At 38.3% G+C, this 26,576-nt stretch overlaps 1 protein-coding gene across 1 annotated transcript in view; it reads left to right on the top strand.

The window, feature by feature from the left end:
• LOC149074130 (uncharacterized) overlaps positions 1 to 25,407 on the top strand; it is a 35,294-nt gene extending 9,887 nt beyond the window's left edge. Inside the window, exons 2-4 of the mRNA XM_089246406.1 lie at positions 505 to 660; positions 24,656 to 24,991; positions 25,086 to 25,407. Coding sequence (XP_089102532.1) covers positions 598 to 660; positions 24,656 to 24,991; positions 25,086 to 25,265 — 579 coding nt within the window. The 5' untranslated portion in view covers positions 505 to 597 and the 3' untranslated portion in view covers positions 25,266 to 25,407. The remainder of the gene's footprint in view (positions 1 to 504; positions 661 to 24,655; positions 24,992 to 25,085) is intronic.
• Positions 25,408 to 26,576: the final 1,169 nt, after the last annotated feature.

The raw sequence follows: 26,576 nt of genomic DNA, 5'->3' as shown, positions 1-26,576 counted from the left end.
GGTGCAATTATGTGTTGTTGGGATTGACAAAACTTGGGTTATTTTCCCCAAGTATCCATTACATTTAAACATTTATATCAACATGATACTAGAGATTTTTTGTGAATAAATAATCAAAAATTACTTCAATAAAATTTAAATTGATAAAAAATAGCATGATAAAAAAAAAAAAAAATGGAATACGAGTTATCACCTCTTTCTTTAGTGTTTTCATGTAGCTATACTATTAATGTGTCAAGCACGTTGAACGTGACAACAGCAGGCTTTCTTGATGGTAATTACGCCCTCGGCTCACGTCGTGGGCCGAAGAAAAAAATATAAGTAAATGTTAATTTTGTATAATTTTTTTCTGCCATTTTTCTGGACGTTTCTTCTGGCGTCTAAACGTTTTTTGTTTTTTTTTTGGCACGTCTTGTAGATGCGTTGGAATCTCAGGCGAACAGAACTTGTTTATTGTGACCGAATCATATAGCTCACACGGTGAATATGTATTACCTTTAACAGGTGATGATGAGAACCATTGAGAGACGCCGTCGCCGTCACCGTCGCTGTTGTTCAACCTTGTTGGAAACCAAGTAAATAAGCCGTATAAATAAGATGCCTCATGCCACCACGTTCGGCGAAGATTTACGGAAAGGAACGAGTCCTTCTGACCTAGAGGTGAGATATTTGAGTACACGTTATGTTGCAACTAAACTTGTATACTCTACTCTCTTTAGCATAATTTTTCGCTTTCTTAAACTTTTTTTCAAATTTATATATGTAAATATGTGCATGTATAAACGTACCCATTTTAGATATAGTCAAGTGCCCATACTTGGGACAATTTTGAACTTTGCACTGAAAAAAATCAACCCCTCAATGCAACGTTAAAATTAAAAAAAAAATACCCACATTCTGTTGCTTCCTTATAACAGGAAAATTTTAGGTCTACATTTAGTATCTAAAAATAAATAAAATAAAATAGTGTTTGTCCCAAGTTAGGTGCGGGTGCCCTAACTTTGAATAATATAGTTTTTTTTGTGTATTCCCTCATATTTGAGTGCCTTAGTTTTAACTTTGTACGGGTGAAATCTGTTCAAAAAGAAGTCCTAAGACAATACCAGACTAAAAAAACAGTTTAGAAATAATTTTATTCATCAAAAATAACGCCACAACCTTTATGAACAAAATCCCAGAGTAAGTGCTTTGGTAAGAGAATATCACTCATCACAGCACACATTCAAAAAAAAGAACAAGTGAACTTGGGAAGTAGAAAACTTTACTTGAACTAGAAAAACTTGAGAGAGAGAAAGAGAAAAACTCTCGAACTAGAACTTTAATTGGTTACATTCGAATCAAACTTTTGTAGTGTAATTTTGGCCTTAGCTTTAAATCATGAGTAGCAATTCACTGAGCTTCTTGTGCTGGGTTGATCCCTCTCTCACTTCAGATTTACAATTTATCCTGAATGCCTCCAGGGACGGGTCGGGTTTTTCTTTTGCATATGCCGTTAGCTGCTTAAATGATCTGGAAATATGCCACTAGCCACGTAAGGGCCGTATTCACCGACATGGTTTAAACTGTAGTCCCAATTTTTTGATAAGAGATCAATATAGATTGGTTACTGCTACGATAGCGCGATCGGTAAAGGCATGGCGTGAGATACATAGGGACAATCCGAGAAAGAACCAGGTTCGACTCCGACCTGCCCCAAAAAGTGATACTTTGGCCGCTGTGGTGGTCGAGTGGTTATAGTGACGGACTCGCGATGCGAGGATCCGGGTTCGAACCCCACAGTGGTGGTCGGCTGAAGTTGGTTTTCTGTGGTTCCCAACTTCAAGGCGCAAATGCGAGCCGATCTCCCCGTTGGAAAGTCTCGCCACAGAGAGCAACAGTCCTACAACGATAAATCATTCAATCATAACACTTCACTCATGGTTAGAGGGACTGGTGGCAGATGGCAGCACTACACATGACAAGCATTACAGAGAAAAAAAAAAAGCTTCACGTCAGGTTTCATTACACGTACACGCACGTTCCCGCATGTACCGATTCGTTGGGGGTTCCGCGGGGGGGGGGGGGGTGTGGGCGGGGTGCATGTGTGGTGTAGCAGTAGTAGGTAGGGCCTCCAAAAAATGGCTCGGGGATCCATGATGTTCGTAAGTCAGCCACCTCGTTGGGCAATTTGCCTGTTGTGGCGTTGTATTTGTATTAAAAACCTGAATTTAACCAATTCCTGTCGATCTCTTATCAAAAAATTGTGACTACAGTTTAAACCATGTCTGTGAATACGGCCCTAAGTGATTCGATAATCTTTCGTGGTTCACTTGCGTGATTTGGTAATTTATCGTGGGCCATATTAGATGACTCCGAGAGTGACATTTGTCCCGCGGATCATCGATTGAGCATTCATGTTATAGACCAGAAGCCTTCAACCTTTGTCTAGTCACCAGCACTGCCTGTACTCATCATCAAAAGAAGAGCACCCTTACAGCAAGTTTGACATACGAATGAATGAAAAATTAGGATGATTTCAATCCTTGAATGCAATGTGTACAAGTTGTTTAATTGGAATTGTTGATCAAGTGCTCTCGAGCACGAAATCGGACACGAGCATCGAGCACTCTGGGTGGTTCGGGGAGCACCGTGGTGCTCGCGCGCAACGGGTTGAAGATGCCTGTTCTAGACACCATTGCAGGACTAGGAAATCTTGTCCTTCAAACATTCAAGTCATGGTGCTGTTTCTAGAATGAGGTTATAAAATTTAAAATAACTTTGTGACAACTCTGTCCAAATTCGAGCACGTTGCGGGATCCCCGAAGCAGCGTTTCTCTACCATTTCTACTTCCTGTATAATTCTATCGTGAAAATGTCTTGCAGGACAGCTGACCGGTCTTATAGTAAGGCTGAATTTAAGTAAAGACTCAATTTTAGGTCCTATCATACTTCAATTTTTTTTTTTTTTTTGTAATAAGTAAAACGAAATGGCTGAGCTTCTACTATGAAAATTAAGCTTATTTTTTTAGTCTTGCGAAGTCCGCCGTGGAACCATAAGCGAGGAAAGCAAATGTATTTGATACAATGGTCAAATTTACCCTTTGTTCATCCGAAATCATAAGGGAGTGGGCGAAAGCACAAATGTATGTTTGCCCAGTGACTACATGCATTTTTGTTTTTAGTTGTAAGCCAAAGGGACTTAGAGCCCCAAATCAAACAGATGGGGGTGGAAGGGTAATTATTGAACGCTTTCATTAATTATGAAATAATTTCTTTCATAAATCCTGAATTTTTATCTCCATTTTGGAAAATTATTTGTTTCGTTAACTGTGTAATTCTTTCATTAAATTCAAATTTTCATCGATTCTGAATTTTTTTATCAATTCTGGGAAAATATTCCTTAATTAATTCTGAATTTTCAAAGTTGCTGGAATTACTTATTTTTAATTCATCAATAATTGTGTTCATTGGTTTTCAAATTGTTCATTGGTTTTCAAATTGTTCATTGGTTTTCAAATTGTTCATTAGTTTTGAAAATATTTCTTTCATTAATTTTAAATTTTCTTCAGTTCTGAATTTTCATAAATTCGAAATTTTCATTAATTTTTGCGTAAATTTACATTTAATTGTGTGTTCATATTTTTTTTATGGATATTTTATGGATAACAAAGACCCCCCTTTCCCTCCAAAAAAAATCGGAACCCAAAAGTTCACAAACATTTTTGGAGCCCCGAAATTGTTAAGACAGCCCTGGTCCCGCTATTATTATCGCATCGAACCCAGCACTCTGGTAAGGGCAGCCCTGTATGTACGAGTATGACCAGAGGTGCACAACTTTTTCAGCCCGCGGGATAGAAACTTGAAAATGAAGCGTGACCATATGACCAGTATTTTACTGGCTACTCCCATAACTTTGGTCGATAAATTTTTTATTATTATTATTATTTTTAATGTCTTGTTTTTTTCCTCTATTTTCAACAAGGCTCAGTTGAATTTTTGAAATCAAGAATTATGAATTATAAGATTATTTTCATGACTTATAAATTATATTATGATAATTATGACTCTCATAATATTATATTCATATAAATATATTCCCCTCACATATTTGTCAAAGATATACTTTTTTTTGGTAAATTACATTTTTACCCATTCCGAGCGTTCTATTTCTCGTCATTGGCTATATTTCAGCAATTTTAGTGATAGATAGCAACTTTACTTGTCTTTGACAATGTTTTTAGCTATAATTGGCATTTTTACTTGCCTTTAACAATTTTTTTGATAGTTGGTGATATCCTGTATGGATCCGGATTCCATGTATTTTTATGAAGAAAATATATACAGTTATATGGTCACAACACACACACACACACACACACACACACAAACAAACAGCCTAGACCGAGGGTACTCAACCCTCAACCTTCAGGAGAATGAGGGCCACTTCACTAATTTAAAAAGTGCCGCTGCACACTTCAGTGATCAGGAGCAGCACCGCAGGTCACTGCGATCTGGGAGCTGTGCCGCGGACCACTTAGACGATCTGGGAGCTGTGCCGCGGAGGTAACATAAGTGATGCGGAACTGCACGGAGGCCGAACTGTGCCGCGGGTAACTTGACTGGTGTGGATTTGAACCACGGGCACTCAAGTGCTCCGTAACTGCGTCACGGGTCATCACCGTAACTACAATTTTAGCTGCTCTGACAACTTTTGAATTTGATAATTTCATAACGGTGTTCTTCGTTCCCACCTAAAACTGCCGCCCCCTACATTTTGCCACCCGGGGCAGTTGCCCCTCTCTGGTTCCAGGCCCTGCACGGGGTAATGAAGTCATAGGTGGATACTGAGGAGAGTGAAGGAGGCGATCACTCCTCCCCGTTCACTAAAAAAGAATAATATTCACGTTGGCGGGTGAGTGGACAATCACCCCCCCCCCAACTCGTTCGAAGAGACTACTACTACATCAACTGTGGCCATATCGTTGCGTTGCAATTTACAAACATTAATGAGATAGGTTGGAAATGAAGGCGCTGTCTATCGGTGGTCGCCTCAAGTTCGTCAGGGAAATATCTTATATCTCATCTATATCCTCCCTTGGGTGTGAACCTGGAACCGCGACAGCAACCCTGACGGTGATAGACGAGCATCTTACCAACACACCACTCGGGTGCGTTCAAAGAGGCTATTTGCCTATGCCTCAAGTGATCTGTTGATATGCCGCTGAAATCCCCTAAGTGATCTGGAGATGTGCCGCAGACCATTTAAGTGATGCGGAACCGCACTGCGGGTTACATTGATTATATGTGAATTTATATGTGCAATCTATATGTAATATTTTTATTTATTATTCTGAAGATATTTAATAAAATTTTCAGACACACCCATCCTCCGGGAACGCTTCGATATCTCAATGAGATGGGAAGCGGAGTGTGTTTGTTTTTCAAAGGTGAAAGGGTCACTTAAGTCATCTTTAAATGTGCCACTTGGTTAATTTTCACAAAATTAGGTTTGAGATCGCGGGCCATGAGTTGAGCATGAATGGCATAGACATTTTTCGTGTTGTGTGTATCAATACTTTTCTACCGGGACACATTTTTTCGCGGGACGGATGGAACCACTTGGCAGGCCGCATTTGGCCCGTGGGCCGGAGGGTGTGCACCCCTGGGTATGTGATGACTATCCACAGGTTCATGAAAGCATTCTTTTTTGCATTGTATGCTGATGATGTTTCGCTAATGAGCGTTGATAGAAACGTCCTTGAGTCATTTAACACGGTATGCCAGAGTTGATTGAAGCTTTCGAACAATGGAACATTACCAACAGAGCTAAACATTTGTAAAAAAAATTTAATGATGTGATTCACAAGCAAGTGGATGCCCAAAAACTGTTATCTGCCAATATGAATAATAACAATGGTATGATACAGCAGTGTAAAAAAGATAAAGAAATATTCATTAGAAATATCCTAGATATATCCATTATTAGAGAAATTCTTGTCTCTCGCTGACTTTTCACAGCAGTCACACGTTGCCATCTCTGTATTCACTTTCTCCAGTTGAATTGGAGAACAAATGATGTCCAGGCCAGGATGCCCAATCTTTGGGAGAGTGCAGGTCACTTCATTGATTTGAAAACGTGTCGCGAGCAACTTAATTAAGTGAATCATTAAGCAATCTGTGAAACAGTGCCGCAGGTTTACTTACTTACCTTAGTGATCTGAAAATATATCGTGGATCACTAACGTGATCTGTAAATATGCTGTGGGTCACTTAAGTGATCTGGAGATGTACCGTGGGCCACTTGAGTGATCTGTAAATGTGACGTTAGGCACTTGGTATTGGTTATATCTGACATCCATATTTTGGTTATATTTGGCCTCCATATTGGTTATGGGCAAATTTTTTCAGCCACCTCGTTGGGCAATTTGCCTGTTGGGGTCCTTGCATTTGTATTAAGTTATCTGGGAATATGTCACGGGCCACTCAAGTGATGTGGAACTGCACCGCGGGTCACTTAAGTGATCTGGAAATGTGTCACTTGGTTTAATTAAAACAAAATTAGGTTTGAGGTCACGGGCCGTATCGATGACTCCGAGGGCCACATTTGACTCGCGGGCCATAGGTTGAGCAGGAATGTATTAAGCCATTGATACATCCCAACAATGAACAACGCCCATGTTACATCATTGGAGAACTACTGAAATAGACACTTATTGGCGGTAATTGGCTGGATGTCTCCTTTGTAACCACTTATACAAATACAAATACAACGTCACAACAGGCAAAATGCCCAACGCAGCCACCTCGAAGAACCTAAGAACGGCAAGAAATTTGGATTATCTCTATTTAACGAATCGGTGATAAATATGGTAACCTTGTCCACCTAACCACTTCTTAGAAAAGGGAAGAAGGGAAAGAAATATAAAAAGAAAAAATATAATAGATAATATAGATAAGAGTTTGTATTTTAGAGTCTTCTTTTCACCCTCACCCTCGTGTTCTCTTCCGCTCTTACATGTATACAGTAGAAAGATACATTATAAAGAACGGAGGGAAAGGAAAAAGAACTTTTGCAGATAATATGGTTGCTATAAAGCTTCGCGATGGTAAGGACAAAGGAAAGAAAACACGGACATCATGCTTGAATTTATTCCACTGGTGTTAGGACATAATATTACACCCGTGATCGTAAAGAGGTTAATCTCAATGAAATATCAGGTATCCTTCACACTTTCAACTTACGCACAATTCGACTAACATTCTGATGTTCGTTGGTTTCTAAGGGTAAACAGTTTCTCCTCTTCCGCATAGTTTTAAGAGTAGAACATTATTCCTTAATGTACCGTGAAAGATGCAACACGCACACGAAAAGCATAAAAATCATGATATCGTATGTTTTCGAGCAAAGAAACTGTCGTATAAAAGGAAAAATTACACACACGTAACTACTTGAGAGCATTAAGTGCTTCTGTGAGAAGGGCGAAAAAAATGTTGCCAAAAGAAAAAATTATGTGACAATAATCCTACTTTTAGTGGTGCTGATGTTGAATGTTAGAAAATACATTATCAATCATTCTTGGAGTGGTATCACATCACTACAGAACACGCCAATTTCAACTCAAAGAGAAAATACTTAGATGCGTGACTCAAGGATTCGTTGTGGTTGATGGAACCACACATTTTCCAGGGCTATACAGTAAGGGCAGTTCCATCCCTTTGAAGTCGCGCTTGCCACCTTAGCTCAGTGGGCGTGGTCTTGGAGCTGCTACGTGACGTCATTGGTCTGATACTTTTAGCACCTGCTGTATTCACCTAGCTTATTTTACATTTTAGTTCCTTATTTCACTGTTTCTAATGAGTGATTTATCGTCGCAGCGCCGTCCTTAGGGGTGTGCAACAGGTGAGGCGCCTGCACTTGTGGTAAATAACTGGAGGCTTTCACCAATTCTTAAATTATTTTTTGCATTAATTTTTAATTTTCATAACTCAATTCTGATATCATTTTTTCTTATCAATTCTGAAACTATTTATATTTCACAATATTCTTTTCAGATATATTTCCTTCATTCTGGAATTATTTTTTCATTGTTCAGAATTTTCACTAATTTGGAATTATATTCCTTTCATTAATAATCAGTCTCTAAGAGTGCTTTGGCATAATGATTTCTTTTCTCTTGTTTTAATTTGTTTTTCATATTAATTTTCTTCTGTTTACTTATCTTTGTACATTGTTTATCTTTTGCTTCTATGATCACGTGACGAAGGCTTTGGGAAATGGCAAAAACGTCGACGTATTTTATGTTGACTTCCAGAAGGCATTCCATTGGGTCTAACATGGTAAACTCTTGACGCGTTTATATGAGATGGGGATTAGGGACAACTTGTTGAATTCGATAGAATCGTGGATGAGAAATACGTCACAACGGGTTATGGTGAACGGGGAATTTTCTGATTGGACAGGCATCGAGAGTGGAGCTCCTCAAGGAAGTGTCCTTGGCCCCATACTTTTTTCACTTTTCATCGATAAACTCGATCAGGGTATCGATAGGATTGTTAGCAAATTCGCAGATGACGTGAAGCTAATGGGATAGTCGGGAATCAAAGTGACAGGGAATCGCTCCAGATCAACTTAAACATGATTGGAGCATGGCAAATGAATGAAGCATGGCGTTTATCGTTGACAAGTGCATGGTCAACGCTCATTTTGGTTCGAACAATCCCCGTTTCACTTACGAGTTGAATGGTATCACTATTTTATGCCTCGACCTCGACTAGTTTTGTGTAGAGCTTGCGACGGGAGATTTCCCTAGTCTAGGGGTATAGTATAGTAGCTGATAGTTTCAATTGTAAAAGGTGATTGGATAGGGCAAGGTTGGAACTCGAGGTCGAAGCGTTACGGGAAAAAGTTAGGGTTCTCGAGGGCCCGGTTATAACGGAGCCACTTGTCGTCGAGCCACCTGTTGATGAAGAAGCAATCTCCACGAACAACGACAGTTTAGATCATTTGATCATTTTTGTCGCACCATGGTCATTTTCTGCACACGAGGACTAATTAGACCGGGACCTACAATTCATTGTCGATTCCGAACGGCCGGATTGTTTTTTATACTCATCGAGAGGTTGGTGCGCTAACCGCTGTGGTGGTCGAGTGGTTATAGTGACGGACTCGCGATGCGAGGATCCGGGTTCGAACCCCACAGTGGTGGTCGGCTGAAGTTGGTTTTCTGTGGTTCCCAACTTCAAGGCGCAAATGCGAGCCGATCTCCCCGTTAAAAAGCCTCGCCACAGAGAGCAACAGTCCTACAACGATAAATCATTCAATCATAACACTTCACTCATAGTTAGAAAAACTGGTGGCAGATGGCAACATAACAAGCATTACAGAGAAACAAAAAACTTCACGTCAGGTTTCACTACACGTACACGCACATTCCCGCATGTACCGATTCGTTGGGGGTTCCGCGGGGGGGGGGGTGCATGTGTGGTGTAGCAGTAGTAGGTAGGGGTCGGGGATCCATGATGTTCTTAAGTCAGCCACCTCGTTGGGCAATTTGCCTGTTGTGGCGTTGTATTTGTATAGTTTGTATAGTTGTATTGTAACCCCTCGATGGGGGACTCTGTTGCAACCACCTGTTGATGAAGAAGCAATCTCTACGAACAACGACAGTTAAGAAGGTGAATGGGTGGTCGTGGATGAGGTAGAGGGGGATAGTGTTAAGGGTTTAATCATCGGCGATTCTATGGTTAGGGAACTTGTGTGGGAACAGAGTGTGTAGGGATTTTCGGGGTTTCGAGCGCTGTTGTCTTCCTGGGGGAAGATTGGCAACGTTCGAGACGTTTTTCATCGCCGAAAGTTGCCCTTGCGGGTTATTCTGTGGGTGGGAACGAATCAGGTAGGAGCGAATATTAGTGAGTCTCTGTCAGAGTACCGGGATTTACTATTATCCTCTAGGGAGGGAGGTTCAGATGTGGCAGTGATTCCAGTGCTGCCAAGGGGTAGTAGGGGGTATAGGATTAGGATCCACAATTCAATATAGGCCTTAAGGACATTTGCTCCTCACTTGGGCTCACGTTCTCAGAGCTTCCCGCATTTACCAATAGGTGGCTTCGTTCGGATGGGATCCATCTAAATAGGACTGGGTCCGGGAATTTTACGATAGTCTTAGGTTAGGTTTTTTACTCCCAGACCACGTAGTCGGGAATACGGGTTAGTTAATGATAATAACAACAGTACTCACGGGGAATTACCCACCACTGACATGGATGGCTTCGCGAATGACACTGAATCACCGGGCAAATTAAAATGTGCGCTAATTAATGCCAGGAGCTTGGGTAATAAGAAAGATTTTTTAGAAACTATGATGGTTGTGGAGCGCCTGGATCTTATAGCCATTACTGAATCTTGGGCAAACGATGGAAATGAATCTTTCTTACACATCTCAGGATACGATACTTTTTGAGAAATAGATCTGATAGGACAGGGGTTGGAGTGTTGATATACGTGAAATCATGTTTGAAGGCTAGAGAGTGTAACGTGAAGAGAAGTGATATTGAAACTATATGGGTTGAGTTTGAAAACAATCATAAACTTATTGACAAGACATGGTAAACTTATTGTTGGGGCTTATTACAATCCACCGAACAGGGATCCAAACTACATCGCCAAATTTCATGATGAAATTTCCTACATGTGTAAGCGTAAGAGGGTTCTCATACTAGGGGATTTCAATTACCCAGGTATTGATTGGGAGAACCTTTCATCTAGAGATCAGTATGAAAGAGACTTTCTTAAGTTGGTGCTCGAAAATTTTTTGTATCAGCATGTATCAGAAGCCACTAGGGGTACTGCTATTTTGGATTTAGTTCTTACTAGTTCTGAGGATCTTGTTCAACATGTTTCGGTGGGGGAAGAGTTTTCTTCCAGTGATCATCGTGTCGTCAGTTTTCACTGTAACTTTTCTTCGAGTAAGGTTGATAACAAAAGACTGGTTCCTTGTTTTCGGGGAAATAACTTTGATGTTTTGAGAGGACGGTTACCGGAAGTTTTCAAAGACCGGTTGGAATCAGTAGGGGTGGTAAGTCAATGGGAAGAATTTAGCACGAAGCTGTCCTCTGTTTTGCACGATGTCATACCCTTTGTTCGAAAAAAGCGTGTTTGTACATCGCTCCTCCTATGGTTCACAGACAGCGTGCGTAACCTCTATCTTGAAAATAAAAGTGCATTCGGAGAATATAAAAGGGGGACGAGGTAATCTATCATTGTTTACTGATAAAAGAAGAGCCTTGAAGAAAGCGATAGTAAAAAGTAAGTTTAATCTAGGTTGGTAGATAACATTGGCTCTGACCCAAAATCATTTTTTCGATTCGTCAATAATGGATGTAAGGGGGCAGTTGGCCCCCTCTCGATAGGAGGGTCTAGGTTAGAGAGCAATGTAGGCATGTGTAGTGCTTTCAATGACTTTTTCGCTTTGGTTTTTAATGGAGATAATGATATTCAATATACGAGTGCTGCATGGGGTAATAAAATCCTCAACGATATTCAAGTGGAAGACGTGAAGGTCCTGAAAAAAAATGTATGTGCAAGGAAGGCACCAGGACCAGATGGTACAACTAAAAATTATCAGAATTCAAAAGATAATTGAAATTATGTGTCTCGAAAAGGCTTTCAATCAACCCAGTAAAATTCAACTAACGTTCGTATGTCATTTGAAAAGGATTTGAGTAGAGTTTTCTTAGGGCATTAAAAGATTTATTTCATAAAAAAAGTAACTAAATTTCTCAATTTAAATTTTTAAATGGTTGAAAGATACCAATGACAATAGTCGAAAAGATAATTCTAGAAATAATTAAGTAAAGTGGGCAGGCAGTACAGCACAATTGCAAACTATCTTAATTAACAAGATAGCAAAGCGGGCTTACTCGGTTCTATCAGAGCAGTGGCGTCACGCATTACGTCAGCTGGTACCGACTCCGGCGCTACATGACAAAGCTCTTATTTTATGTAGCCCTACACCAGTGCTTCTTAACCAATGGGTCACAGGAGCTCCTGAGATGGGTCACGCGAACCCACTTACAATCCGGCCATAAATTTATTCGTTGTTTCACTTGTTTCAATGGCATCTTAACTAATTCAGTTATCTGGGCTGGAATTCAGACATTTTTGGGATCCCACTATGAGCCATTTATGTATATAATTACATATGTATATAATTATATAATATACATAATTACATATATATAATTATATAATATACATAATTACATGTATATAGTTATATAATATACATAATTACATATATATAATTATATAATATTACATAATTATAATATTTTTGGGGAGAAGTCAGCATCCAAAAGAGCATTATATCATTTGTGGGGCATTGCCGTGCCCCCGCCAAGACGAGCAAAACAGGATTACCGTAGCATCCTTTTCTGGAAGCAACTTAGGTACTTTGAGACCCTCATATGTCCGTACTGGAGTTGTTCAGTTATCTGAAACTCGGCATATCTAAAGCTTTCTACGAATTTAAATTTCTGAATTTCTCATATTTCTATCATCTGTAGTTCACGAGAAATTTGAATTCAAAATTTCGTTATTTTGACACTGACCGACTGACTGACTCACGATCATCAAAAATCCCAGGCACTTCTAGCAGCCCTAGAAACATGAAATTTTGTATGAAGTTAGTGTTTAGGGTACAAAGCAAGGAAAAATGAAAAAATCCGGAAAATTCCTCTCAGGATCGGAAATACAAGAAAATTCGGGATATTACCAATTGTTGCCAAAAAGCAATGCCAAATGATTGCAAGATTGCTAAGTATATATGAAATTGTTCAAAATTTGCCGAAGAGACCGGAAAAAAAAGTTTTTATATATATAACAACAGTAGTGTTGGTTCAGTGCTGTGTGAATATATAAATTCAGTGTTGATTTCGGAAACAAAAATTGCATTTATTATAGCACAATTTTCATTGATACATTTTCCAAAAATCACCCATTTTCGATGGAAAAAACGATCTGATTTTTATTCAAATTTTGTTTCAGAAAAAAAGGAATCTCAAAAACATACAGGAAATTTTTTTCCCTGTGAATTTCTTGGATGATAAAATCTCTAAAGAAGGGGATCAGAAGGGTAAAAATAATGAAACACACAATCCGAATATTCGGCCTGTAAAATGTTAAAATGTACGTACAGATTATTTGTTATACACGACAAAAATATGAGATGAGCATACACAAAATTTTGTCATACAGTTATCATAACATAATAATAAGTTATGCATTTCATCGTTATCCACGACTTTTTAAATATTACGAATTCAACTGAGCTACGATGAAAGACGCCAGTGGCGTATTTACAGGGGGCTTAGCGGGGCTTTCCGCCCAGGGCGGAAAATTCAGCGGGACGGCAAATTTGAGGAATGAGTGATTTGATTTGAGTGTCCAAGAAAATTTGGAGAATAGGAGAAGGGCGGCAAAATTTGTATAACCTTCAATAAATCCGCATCTGGCCAGATAGCTAGGGAGTAGATCAAGTGACCAAGATAGTTTGCAAGCACGTGAGTGAGCAAAAGAGTGACTTGGAGCTTCAGCAAGAATGTGAATGACGAAAAAAAAAGACCTACAGAGCGAAGAACCTGGTCAGTGAATGACCTAGAGCGTAAGCAAGCATGTGAATGACCAAAAGAATGAACTACAGAGTGAATGACCAAAAGCGTGAACTAAAGCAATGGTTCTCAACCTTTGGAAGACCGCGGCCCGGTAAAGGTCTTTTGTGTAAGTGAAAAGCCCGGTCATACACACAACTAACGAGAAATTACAGGGAAAAATGAAACGGCGATCACTCACTGCCCAGTGTGACTAGTGCTAGGGCCCGGTACTGGGCCGTGGCCCCGTGGTCGAGAAACACTGACCTAGAGATTCTGAAAGCATTTGAATGACCAAAAGAGTGACCTAGAGAGTGTGAAAGCATGTGAATAACCAAAAGAGCGACCTAGAGAGCGTGAAAGCATGTGAATAACCAAAAGAGTGACCTAGAGAGTGTGAAAGCATGTGAATGACCAAAAGAGTAATCTAGAGCATCTGCAAAGGTATAAATGATCAAGAGACATACAGTGTGAAAGAACGTGAATGTCCAAAAAAATTATATAGAGCATGTGTAAAAGTGTAACTGATTAAAAGAATGACCCATAATGCAAAGAACCATGTCAGTAGCAAACAAAAGATTTGACCTAGAGCGTGTGTACGTATGTGAGTGACTAAAACAGTGTGCAGGCATGTGAATAACCAAAACAGTGCAAAAGCATGTGAGTGACCAAAACAATGTGCAGGCATGTGAATGACCACAGCAGCGTGCAAGCATGTAAAGAGTGACTTATAGAGAGTGCGTAAGCATGGCAGTGACCAAAAGAGTGACTTCAAGACACAGGTGTACTTGCAGGAGGGGAGGGGGAAAGTCAAGCGCGCGGGTTATCGAACGGCGTGGCGAATTCGAGGGAAGAGTAGTCGAGGAAATTAGACAAGAATGAAAGCCTCTGGAAAAGCCTGAACACATTTTTAAAAGTAGGGTGGGGATAGAAAAATTATTTGAATATCCTTTAAAATGCGGATCATGCGGTCACCATAGTGAGAAGGCATTTTAACTTGAGTATTTTAAATTGTATAATGAAACAATGTACAAAATATAATTTTTAAGAAAATAAAACGGTGTCCAAAAAGTACGCAACGTCAAAAAAGAGGCCTACGGAACTTACAAAAAGAAGTGAAATCCCATCAAAAACATTTCATGTAAAAAATGAAACCAAGTCTCGAGAATCTTGATCTGTAAAAAGTTGTGGTATCTGATGTAGAGCCAAGTCAAATGCTGTTATTAACTGTGACACTTTGATTCACAAATCTCCCTAAGGCTCTACACCTTTAGTTGAAGAACATTTTGGGACTTGGCAATTACGCAGTACGAGAATGTGTCGGCCGTAGTTAAGTTTTATATTACTGACAACATTAATAAAATTCCATCAGATACTGTTTATGTAAGGATATCTGTATTTAAAGCGTTGACATATAATTTTACATAACATGGTAAGGTGTAATATGTACTGTTATTAATCAGAAATATTTAATAAACATTTTTTCCTATTTTGAAAATAGACCAACGGGTCGCAAAGTTGATCTTGGGTCTTGGCTGAAAAAGGTTAAGAACCCCCTGCCCTACACATATAGTCTCTTATCTAATCGCCATTTCCCCAGATATGTTCCCCTCGCGAGTCTTCAAAGAAAATAGGCAACAACAGCAAGAAAAAAATTCTTCACTTTTCCCTTCAATATTTCAAAGACATTTTTCTTTCTCTTACTCTTTCTGTTTTCAACATAAAAGACAAAAAAGAAAACAAACCAAACATTTTAATGTAACTTAAGCTTAACTTATGCTTCCACGGCGCGCCGGTTGTTCGCCTGCCGCCTCTTGCCAAAGAAACTTTCTCAACCTCGAGCAAGAAAATTCTTTCTCAAAGAAACTTTTACCTCACATGTCTTTTTTCCCATCTTTACTTTATTTTCAAAGGATTTTATCTCTTTTTGGTACTACAGTGGAACCTCATTTATACGACGTTCGAGAGTCGGAGTAAAAACGCCGCCGTACAGATGTATAAGTCGAATAGTTGAGACTTTTTTAAAAAAATAACTTGTCTTCCCCCCGACATACAAAATATTATAAATTCGATGTTCTTAATTGCATCTCCAATTCTGTTATTAAAAAAATATATCATTTCAATCATACTTGAGAGAAAAAAAAAACGAAATCGCATTTCAGCTCACTTAAAAAAATTTCGACAAAACCTTTTCGGCTTGGGAAAATTTCACATCTTGGACTCTCATTTCTTTGGCAGTAGATGATTCGTAAACAGCAACTTGGTCTTTGATTTTGTTTCTCTACTTTATAATCGTTTTCAAAGTGGACATAGGTATATTCAACTGTTTTGCTAGATCAACTTTCGTCATTAATTTAAAATTATTGTCGAATTCTTCCGAAATTTCCATTTTCGTAGAGAAAGCGCTTTTCGTTTTCTCGACATTTAACGGTAGACTTGACACAGCCAGCAAGCAAAGCAACTCAACAAAAGAAAATTCTAAAGGTAATAATCGAAAGAACTTACTGTGTATGTGTACCGTATGTGTTTCTTATCGGCAGACTTCTACCCTCCAAACGATTAAAATGAGCCTTCTTACCCTCTGGGGATAACGCTGAAAACATATGTGGAGAAAAAAAATGCTGAAAGGACATATGGCCGTCAAAACAATTGAAACCAGTTTCTTTGGGGCTCGCCGCGTCTGCGTATTCTTAGAAACAAGCAATGAACAAATCACTTAAGTGTCCAATCTAAATGGGCATCAGCCTGTCTATTTTCGTCGGCAATCACCCTTAAATTTATGGCTTTTGCGGTGGCAATATGCAAGAAAAACTGTTGCATCAACGCGTTTTCATTACATACAAAAATTGTGCACATTTGATGAATATAAATGACGTTTTTTTCAAAAGATTCGGAGTTCGAGTTGAAGTGAAAACGTGGAATGATTGAGGTTTCACGTCGAATAAATGAATTATTTTAACATTGCGACACCGAAGCCAAGCTTCGTATAAATGTGAAAGTTAACTGAGGGATGTATAAACGAGGTACCACTGTATTACTTTGCCTCTTATGTGAAAAGATAAATTCTCGCTGTATCTATTCCATAAATTAAAAAACTTCGCCAGTACGTTATTTCTCCACCAGCAGAAATGAACAGAAAACGAAACAAAAATATAGTCCTCTAAAAATGAGAATGGAATTCAAATACTTCATGTCACGCGACGTCAATCGGTTTTTGACGTAAATCCGTCTCGTGAATCATCTGTCTCATCATACCTGTTGCATTTCCGAAAAGTTGATGTAACGAAAACTCAAGGTGCCCCATAAATTCATAAATAGTTTAAAAATTCATAAAAATTGAAGTAATTGGTATAGTGAGATCTCGATATAATGATACTCTGCGGATCAAGAAAAAATGTCTTTGTAGAGGCATTATTGTAATATCGAGAGGCAAATTATCATCACGTCATCAAATTCATGCTTTTATTGTCATATTTTCTAATCGTTAGTACCACTACAAAATGCTCTTTTATATATTTATTCGCCGCAAAAAATTGCAATTGATTAATAAAATTCCGTTAGATGCATTGCCCCCGTAAGTTGACTACAGCGTTGCACTTTCTGTCATACACAGAAAGTAGCAATACCAATTACGTACTTCCTGATTGCTTTCGTAGATCCCGTGGTGCCAAATACCGATGTAATAAGACGCATTGAGAAGAAGGAAGACACAAGTGACGAAGTTAAAATCAAATTCAAAGCGATTTTGAGCAAATTATTGAAGCATGTCGTTGTAGCGGTTTTTAAAAAATCTGAAAAAAGATATCGTTAGAGAGAGATTTATCGAATTTAAGAATATCGTTGTATCGAGAGAGGTTTAACATTAGACTACAGGCAATTCCAAATAATATTTGAAAAAATATCGTTGTATATAGTATCGTTGTAGCGAGGTTTCATTGTATTTGAATGCGGTTTGCGAAAAAGTTATTTTCACGAAGGGAGATTTTTTTGGTACAGAAAAAAATGTAATTCAAGTTTTTGTCGATAGAGGAATACCTTACCAGACTTGAAGTACCAACAACTCCAGTTTATAACCTTGCGTATTGTATTAAACATTTTTTTCCACGTTTCGATCTCATCAATATGAGACCTGTGTGCATCTGTGGCCTTGGGCCGTGCCTGGGTGAACCCATACGTTGAAACCGCCATGATTGTCGATGCTTACAATTCGTCAATTGTTCGACGACGATCAAACATTTTACTACCGTGGAGGTTTCTCGAATGTTTTCGTCCTCTTTGCTTGCTGAAGGAGAGCGAAAGATGTAGATGTATCACTACGTTTAGACCAAGAAAATCATTCATAAAACCCATGCTTGGCTCAAAGAGATTCTTCTTTAAAAGCCCCTTGAAGCCTTGTGACAGTTTCTCCTGATGTTTCTGTAAAAAAACCCGAACTTGATGCGAAAACGTTCTTTTTAAGTCTGACATCGGAAAAACGACGAGGCTCCCGAAAACAAATCGCACTTTTTATACATTTTTCTTTAAGCATTCTGTATATCGACCAAAAGGTGCAAATGATAATACAGAAACCATTGATGCCTATAACAGCGGTTCTTAACCTTTTACAGCCGCGACTCAAAATCAACAACAAGACTCATTTTTGTGACCCATAAGACTGTGTTTTTAATAATTAGTGAAACCAGTGACGCTATAAGCGCATTTATAACAGGATTGTAAGTGGATTCGCACGACTCATTAGGAAGCCGCTGCGAATCAAGTGTGGGTCGTGACCCATAGCTCAAGAATTCCTGTCTGTAAGTGGATTTATGCGATCCATCTCCGCGTTTTGTCCCGGGTTTTAATTAGGAATTTCAGGATTTTTCCCGGTTTCTCATGTCCCTCATCTGGCCACTCTACCCAAAGAGCAGGCGGAGAGCATGGGGTATGGTTAAAAATTAAGTAAAAGGAACGCAAGCCATCTCAGAAATGAATTTAATAAGTAAAAAGCAGTTTATATATACTCTTAGATGTGGGAGCACACAGGAAGAAATGAATTTTGGGTTCCTCCCATCGAAACGAAAGGATCCAAGGCCTATCCCTTCCAGAGCCTATTAAGCTTTTTTCCAGACTGTCCAGAAACAATGATTGTGAGGAGTATTCCTGCATGCTATACAAAAGTTCAACTTTGGCTGTTTCAGAACAGTTTCAATGATGTTGCGCAACACAAAATAGTGATGTTTCTTTTCTCACGTTGAAATGGGATTTTGCAACAACGCAACCAGAGGCAGTAGGCAGGAAAATACGCCATAGTAACTAAAGTTTGACTGTGTTTATAACGCGCGCGCGCGACATTGAAGATTCTACGAAATTTTGTTGTTATAACCGAGGTTGACGTTTTTAAGACCTTTTTTGGCGAAAAATATAATCAGAGACCATAAAATTCTGTTTCAATTTCTTTATGATTAGGGTGAGCATATTTAACCGAGGAAAAAACGGTAAATTGGGATAATTAATACGGGACATCGCCGAACATGTTGGCAAATGTCGGCGAAATTGCCAAATGGTGATTATAAATAACCCTTGGCGAGAAATACGGTGCTATAACAAGTTTGTTAAAATGTATTTCACGGAAAAGAAATGAACTTGGCATGTGAGATGAATATTTATAGTCCATTCATTATAACACAATTTATAAAAATTATGCAAAAAATACTTTCATTCCCGATTCTAATAAAGATTCATAATTAAAGCAAGCTTCGTTGAAGAAAACGAGACATTTGTACGAAAAAAATAGTTAGGAAGGATAGGAGAAAAGAAGATGCAATAAAAAGCGCCACTTTTTCACCTGGGGGTCAGAAATTGAACTATCTTTTATTCCATGAATGTCTCTCCCGTGGTCTCGTTTAGATATCTTGAAAATTTGGCTGCATACGGATGAGTTTAGTTTTTGAGAAAAACTAATCAGAGAGTGAGGGAACTTTAATTATAAACAACCTTGTACACTAGACAGATTCATCCTAACTCCTCACAATGGCTGAATAAAAGAAAGCAAGATTTTATCTTCATTTCATAATATATCTTGCATATATTCGTTAAAAGGATATAAATGCAAGATTTTAAAGGGGGGAAAAGGAGAGTCGTTTTAGAATAAAATTAAAAAAAAAGGAACAATTGTGAACATTTTGCAATCAATTATGTGGCAAAGAAAAACAGTTGTCCCGTTTTGCCAAACGGGATGTGTGGTCACCGTACTTGCAAACGTGACTTTTGCAAACGGGATATAGTTACAGTGCCGTCTTACCGCATGGGCCCACCTAGACACGACCCGGGAGCCTCAAACGAAGAGGGACCCACAAAAATGAGATCTGGTTGAAATTTTCTAGAATTTACTACGTAGATGGGGTCTCAGGAAAATTACTTGGCTCGGGAGCCAACGCGATGCTCTTAAGACGGCCCTGCATAGTTATTCGCGTTTTGTTATCGAAAACCCCGAGCCCCGACGTGATCACATTAAGCGGCTTGGACTGTATATAATCCCGATATAGATTCATTTTGAGATTTGTATCTTTATTACTTTGCTTTAATTCGAATATTTTTTATTGTCTCTGGTTTCGCGGAAGTTCAAAAACACAATCTTGATGTTGTAGCGTGAAATGACGTTTTTTTTTCTCTCCTCCATTGTTCAGGCACGCTCCTCACTCTGGTAATTCGTCAATGTCTTTTAATAATCTATAATGAATAGAACTAGGACATGCGAGTGTTTGGCACTGAGAATACGTAATGACTTGACGAAAAAAAATAATAATAAAAACTAAATAATGAAGGCTTCAACACCTTTTCATTTACGTGGGAAGTTAGAAAGAAGAATTAATTCAATCTTAGACTCACTACCAAGCGATGTTAGTGCATGTTTGCACATCTAATGAATGTTCCTAACGTTATGGGAATCTTAAAAGAGATTTCTAACATGGTGTTTACAGGGAGAAAAGTGTACGAAAAGTACTTTGTGCGATGTCGATACTTGAACCTAATGTTCCGATTTTCAAAGTAGAACGGAAATCAAATTAGGAATCAGCGGGAACTGGATGTTTTTTGGTCCTCCTAGACTTGATTCGTAAGTTTGACATAATTGAATTTCCATTATAACGAAGTTCCAATGTCAAAACGGCCAAGTATATATATCTACGAGAACTTGCTGCTATTTTTGAATGGATTGGTCGAAGAATGTTTTGTCACTAGCATAAGTTTTGATAATCAGAATTTTATCCCAGATGTTTGAGGATTTCGTTCTTAGAAAATTAAATTTATCGTTTAAAAATGCCAGGTCTTACATGTACTGTATATAAAGATTTCAATCTAGCTGAGAATTCAGTATAATGAAATAAAAGTATAACTCTTTGTGTCTATTTTCCAATTTTAATCTAACGATAAAATACGTTGGCTTGTTTGGAGCGGTCTGCAGCTGTAAACAATTATCAGGTCGATAGCGGAATTTTTGAACATTTTATTCAAAGTATGCTCTCGACGATTTTCTAATATAAGGGTGCAAAAACGATAACTCCGATATTTGCTCCGATACATTTTATTATACAAGGTGCATAGGTAACAAGGCAAATTGCATTTTACTGGCGAACCATTGGTTCTAGAGGTATATTTCCAATTAGAAAAAGTAATCCAAACAACGCGCAGAACTCAGATATTTTATTCATGTTGCAAGGGGTTGTATAGTTATTAAAATAAAAAAAATAACTTTTTATACAGTCCCCGTGTGCCCAAAAACCCAAATAAAAAGTTGTTGCCCTGTCTCTCTTAAAGCTAACAAAAAAAAAAAATTCGACGTTTTCTTGTAAGTGCGTTATTCGCTAAGACTGTGTTTCTCAACCTTTCTGAACCCAAGGACCAATAAAATGTCAAAAAATTTGACGGACCACTTGCGTCCCGTATCACTGGACATTTCTGTATTTTTAGTGGTTCTGGATTTTTTCTTTTTTACACATTTGTCCAGTTTTTTCAATGATGTTTATTTAAATAAATAATGTTCACTAAAATCGTTAATAAACACTGTTTTTATAACATGATAATTTTGGGTATAAATACAAATATTCATCTAATATTGTAAAGTTAAACTGTTTTTTCCCTCAATTTTTCACTAATTTTTGACTACAATTGAGGATTTTGCTGACTTGTGGCAACGTTTTCAAAGAAAATTGGCGACGTCCAGTATTTTACAGTAATTGGATCATTTGAACGTTTTTTTCTGTTAAATTTTTGTTTACTTCGATTTGTAGATACCTTTTATCCCCCTTTTGTAGTAATTAGCAAATTTGTCGTAAATAGCATTTTTGGCTACAAATTAGAGATATCCCGTATTTAGAATCTCAATTTCCCGCATTTTCCTTGATGAGGTATAATGAACCTAAGTATGTAGGTACATTTTTTATTTGCTAATCCATATGGATATTACTATAATATCAATTACAACAATTGAATAATTTTCCATCCAGTTAAAATAAAATTATCAAGTCTGCCTGCGGAATTTTAGGTTGAGAAATTTTTCATAGGTTGAGAAACGCTGCGCTAAGATATTCGAATTCGGAAAACAGAGGAAAGTTGAGAAAAGAAACAGCATTTAATGCGAGTGGAATGGTTTCCCAGCATTTAATGCTGTTTTCACCCAACTTTCCTCCGTTTTTCGAATTCGAATATCTCAGTTAATATTGCACTTAGAAACGTGTAATTTTTTTTATTGTCAACAAGAGAGACGGGGAAACAGCTTGTTACTGGGTTTGGGAATGTGTATAAAAGTTAATTTTTCATTTTATATAACAACTATACATCCATTTGTAATCTGAATGATGCATCTGAGGTCTAAACGTTATTTGGATATTTTTTCGTATTGGAAGCATGCCTCTGAACGGCTCGCAAGTAATTACAGTGCATACAATTGTACTATATACATAAGCCATCTCGCTTAGTACCGTCATTTTGGTCAGCATTACACGACAATATGAGTATGCACGTGTGTTGTGGACATGAAATGCATGGAGAATCGAAACGGGGAAAAAAACAATACATATTTTCAGCATACAATACACTCACACACATCGCCATCATATGGCACATATTGTAATGGAGAGAACATGTCTAGTAACATCACATTACTCACTGATACGTCTGGTGTTCTGGAACGTGAGATAAATGCGTTTTCAACATTATGTTTTCATTTGCTGTGCATACAGGATGTTCCATAAATACAGGTGCAAATTTTAAGGGGAGGTAGAGAACATCAAAAGGATTGAGGATTGCGTAGGAACCTCATCCGGGGGGAGGAAAAGGGCATTGCTACCACCCCCTCCCCCCAGCGTCAAAGGTAGAGCCAACTGATCTAATGCATATGGGTATATGTAAGCCAGGCCCGTAGCCAGAAATAATTTTGTTCGGAAGGGGGACCACTTACATTTCGGGGGGGGGGGAAAGTGATATAAAATATATTTGGTCATTCTCTTTACCCTTTTTTCAGTCATTTTCTCACATTTCAGGGAGGGGACCAGACCGTCAGGTCCCCCCCCCCCCCCCACGCTACGGCCTTGATATGAGCTGACATCATCATCACGTTCCCCAGAAATCACCATCGTGACCCAGTCCAGACTTTCAAGTCTATCTTAGCCTATGCCCGAAACGTCATCGTGCGCCACTAGGCGGTGCTGTTCACGACAGCCTGGAGGGGAAATATCTGATTTATCTTCACTTTCCGCCAGATCCCTGTTCGTATACGGTTTGCGTGATCCTCCTACGTAGGGTGACCATACGTCCCGTATTTCCCGGGACAGTCCCAGTTTTTTCTGCTTTTTTTGGCTGTCCCGACTTTTTTGCAAAAATGTCCCGGTTTTTCACGTATTTTCCACGAAGCCAACTTGACTTTTTATTCTTGAAATCAACGATTAAAACTGCACTACCTTTCCAACACAGAAATGACATTACGATAATTACGACTATACAAACAAGAGTATACATCTCACATTTGTCTTTTTTTTTTAAATTCACTACAATTTGTTTCTGATTCGGCATTATTTTTGGCAATAATTTTCGATGTCCGTATTTTCCCGTATTTCTAAGCTCAATTTCCCATATTTTTCTCGAGTAAAATTTACTCGAGAAAAATAAATATGGTCAGAAAAATACGGTTGAGAAAAATTTAATATGGTCAGCCTACTCCTACGGCAACTATCGCTCGAATAAGAGGAACAATCACGTATTTCCCCTCTATCGCTGTCATGAACAGCGTCGCCTAGTGGGGTGCGATGACGTTTCTGGTCATAGGTTCCTATGCATTTCTCAATCCTTTTGATCCTCCTCTTTTTGTACCTCAATTTATGGGACACCCTGTGTATTTGAGCATTGAAAGCTCCACCTATCGGGTGGTTATTGAACTAATTTTTCTATCGCAAAATCACTTTTTTGGATAGCCATGGGTGTACAAATTTTTTCGCTAATCCTCTGTAGAATGAACAGGTGAACTTACTGTATGTTATGTTAACCCTGTATACAAGGTGTATCCGAAAAAAAAAACCGAAAAAAAAACACCGCGAAAATGAAAGGGCAATTCAGGCACACGATAACAATCCAAAATCACATAGGAACATGGCTGTGCAAACGTCATCCGGAAACAGCAGACGTCATTTAAAATATAGTACGTAATACAAGAACGACAAAGAAAAATCGTTCTATAATAATTCATTTATGAGCAATAATACTACAGTATATGCTCAAAGATTTTTCCAGACACACTAACACACGCATTATTACATCGACGCTGCATGGACTGCCGCACCCTCTCAAAAATACCAGGTGTAGGATGCAACGAGTTGTATTTACAAGTGTGTGACGTAACATTTCCCTGCAGTGGCTCCGGATGGCGTTTGCACACCTATGTTCCTATGTGATATTGGATTGTTATCGTATGCCTGAATTGCCCTTTCATTTTGGCGATTTTTTTTAAACACCCAGTAATATTCGTGTATCACATGCATTTCTTTTTCTCCCGAATTAGATTTCAAATTGGGAAGATCCAAGGTGCTTGACAACTTTCAGTACCTTCCGGCAGTGCAGCAATGGCTTCAGGGATCCTTCAAGTGAAAACGAGACGTCTTTTTCAAGCCTTTATTCCTCTCCAACGATATTGAAAGAGAAAATCACTTTCACCGAAAATAATGTTCTCGAAAATGGCCAGTTGAACGGAAACGGCCACATTACAATTTCTAACGGAGAAGACGATTATAGAAATCCAATCGAAACGAACAATAATAGACTAAGAAATGGAATAAGTGATGAGAATGATCGGAATCTTTCTGAAGGAAATGGGAATGGTGTCTCACAACTTGACAAGGTTTCGCATATATATATTTATAATTTTTAATGGAATTTACAGATTTGACTAGAAAATGGTCTCGAATAAAATCCTCTTTTTTTAATACCTTTAGGATGCAGATCATCTGGGGCTAAAAGACGTGAAAGAACACCAAGAGCTGGTCGTTAAGATTTGTTTGGACGTTGGACAAAAACGATTCGGTTTTTCTGTAGTTGGTGGACGGGATGAGGGCTTCCATCCCAGAATCGAAATTATCAACCGAGGTAAGTCTATGATTCCGCACGATTACTGATGGCATTGATACACCTGTTCTCGAAGAATTATTATCCGAAATCTCCAATATTTAGAGTGGTGATTTTTAAAAAGTAGTTCGTGAACCTTTTCGGAGGTCTGCAACTGTTATTATGCAAAGATTAAATAAATATTTAATTGGATTTGTTGGATCTTGAATAATTTTTTTGGGATGGCTCATACGTATGTAATATCACAGTGGCTCTTAACCCTCTATGGTCTCGTGTATATTTGAATATCCATGGCAAATAAAGTCGAACTTGGTTAATTCGAAGTCCAAAGTCATTGGGAAAAAGTTCGAATTATCCAAAATTCGAATTATTCAGTTAATCTATCCTGGACCTGTAAAATTACTACAAATTGCAACTTAATCAACATTCCCACAGGACAATAGTTATCAATTATTAAAATTTTCTCATCGGTTACGAAACTTCGCCAAATTTTAATAATTCATAATTTTAATAATCGATCTTAGCTGCTATACAGGGTCTTTATAATTAAAGTTCCACTTTGAAATGGCCATAGAAGGGAAACTACTGGTCAAAATATTATAAAACTTGTTAATAGTTTACAGGAGGTCATGGGATTCAATTTTCCGCAAAAGGAAAAAAAAAAAATTCAAAAACTCACCGCCAGCGGTGAATGGCGCTGTATGCAATATTGTTAAACGAAATAAGACATGAAGACATCAGTTTAAAATGTTTTTAACCATTTCTAAAACGTGTTACAAAGCATGTTCAATGTGGCTTCCACCATTTGCTGAAAACAAGTTAAATCGCATTACTGCGTTCTCAACAGTAGCTCTTAGCATATCAGGAGGAATGTTTTACGGACATGTCGGTGTATCGCATTTTTCGATTCCGCCAGATTGTTTATGCTATCACCATAAACAGTGGCTTTGGAGTAACCCGATCTATCTCATTCATAATAACACTTAACGAGAAAAGCACGTCTTGCATGGATACAGACATCGTCGACTCGTAACAATGAAAGCTCTGACGAGGAGGCTAAATTTTACAGCTGAAAAATCAAATGACGTGTAAAGCGCATCTGCATAATTCTAATTTGCATTCCTCCTGCCGTAAGCCATGCAGCCATTGCGATTTTACATAACCCCACAAACAGTTTCGTTTCAGAAACGATTAAAAACATTTTAAACCGATGTCTTCATGTCTTATTTTGTTTAAAATATTGCATACAGCGCCATTCACCGCTGGTGGTGAGTTTTTGAATTCTTTTTTTTGCGGAAAATTAAATCCTATGACCTCTTGTAAACTATTACCAAGTTTGATAACATTCTGTCCAGTAGTTT

Source organism: Pholcus phalangioides, unplaced genomic scaffold (assembly GCF_987345545.1).
Source record: "Pholcus phalangioides strain wild (caught in Gottingen) unplaced genomic scaffold, Ppha-v1.0 ptg000017l_1, whole genome shotgun sequence".
Classification (NCBI taxonomy): domain Eukaryota; kingdom Metazoa; phylum Arthropoda; class Arachnida; order Araneae; family Pholcidae; genus Pholcus; species Pholcus phalangioides.
The sequence above is the reverse complement of the archived record's forward strand: the minus strand, read 5'-3'. Positions and strand labels throughout refer to the sequence as shown.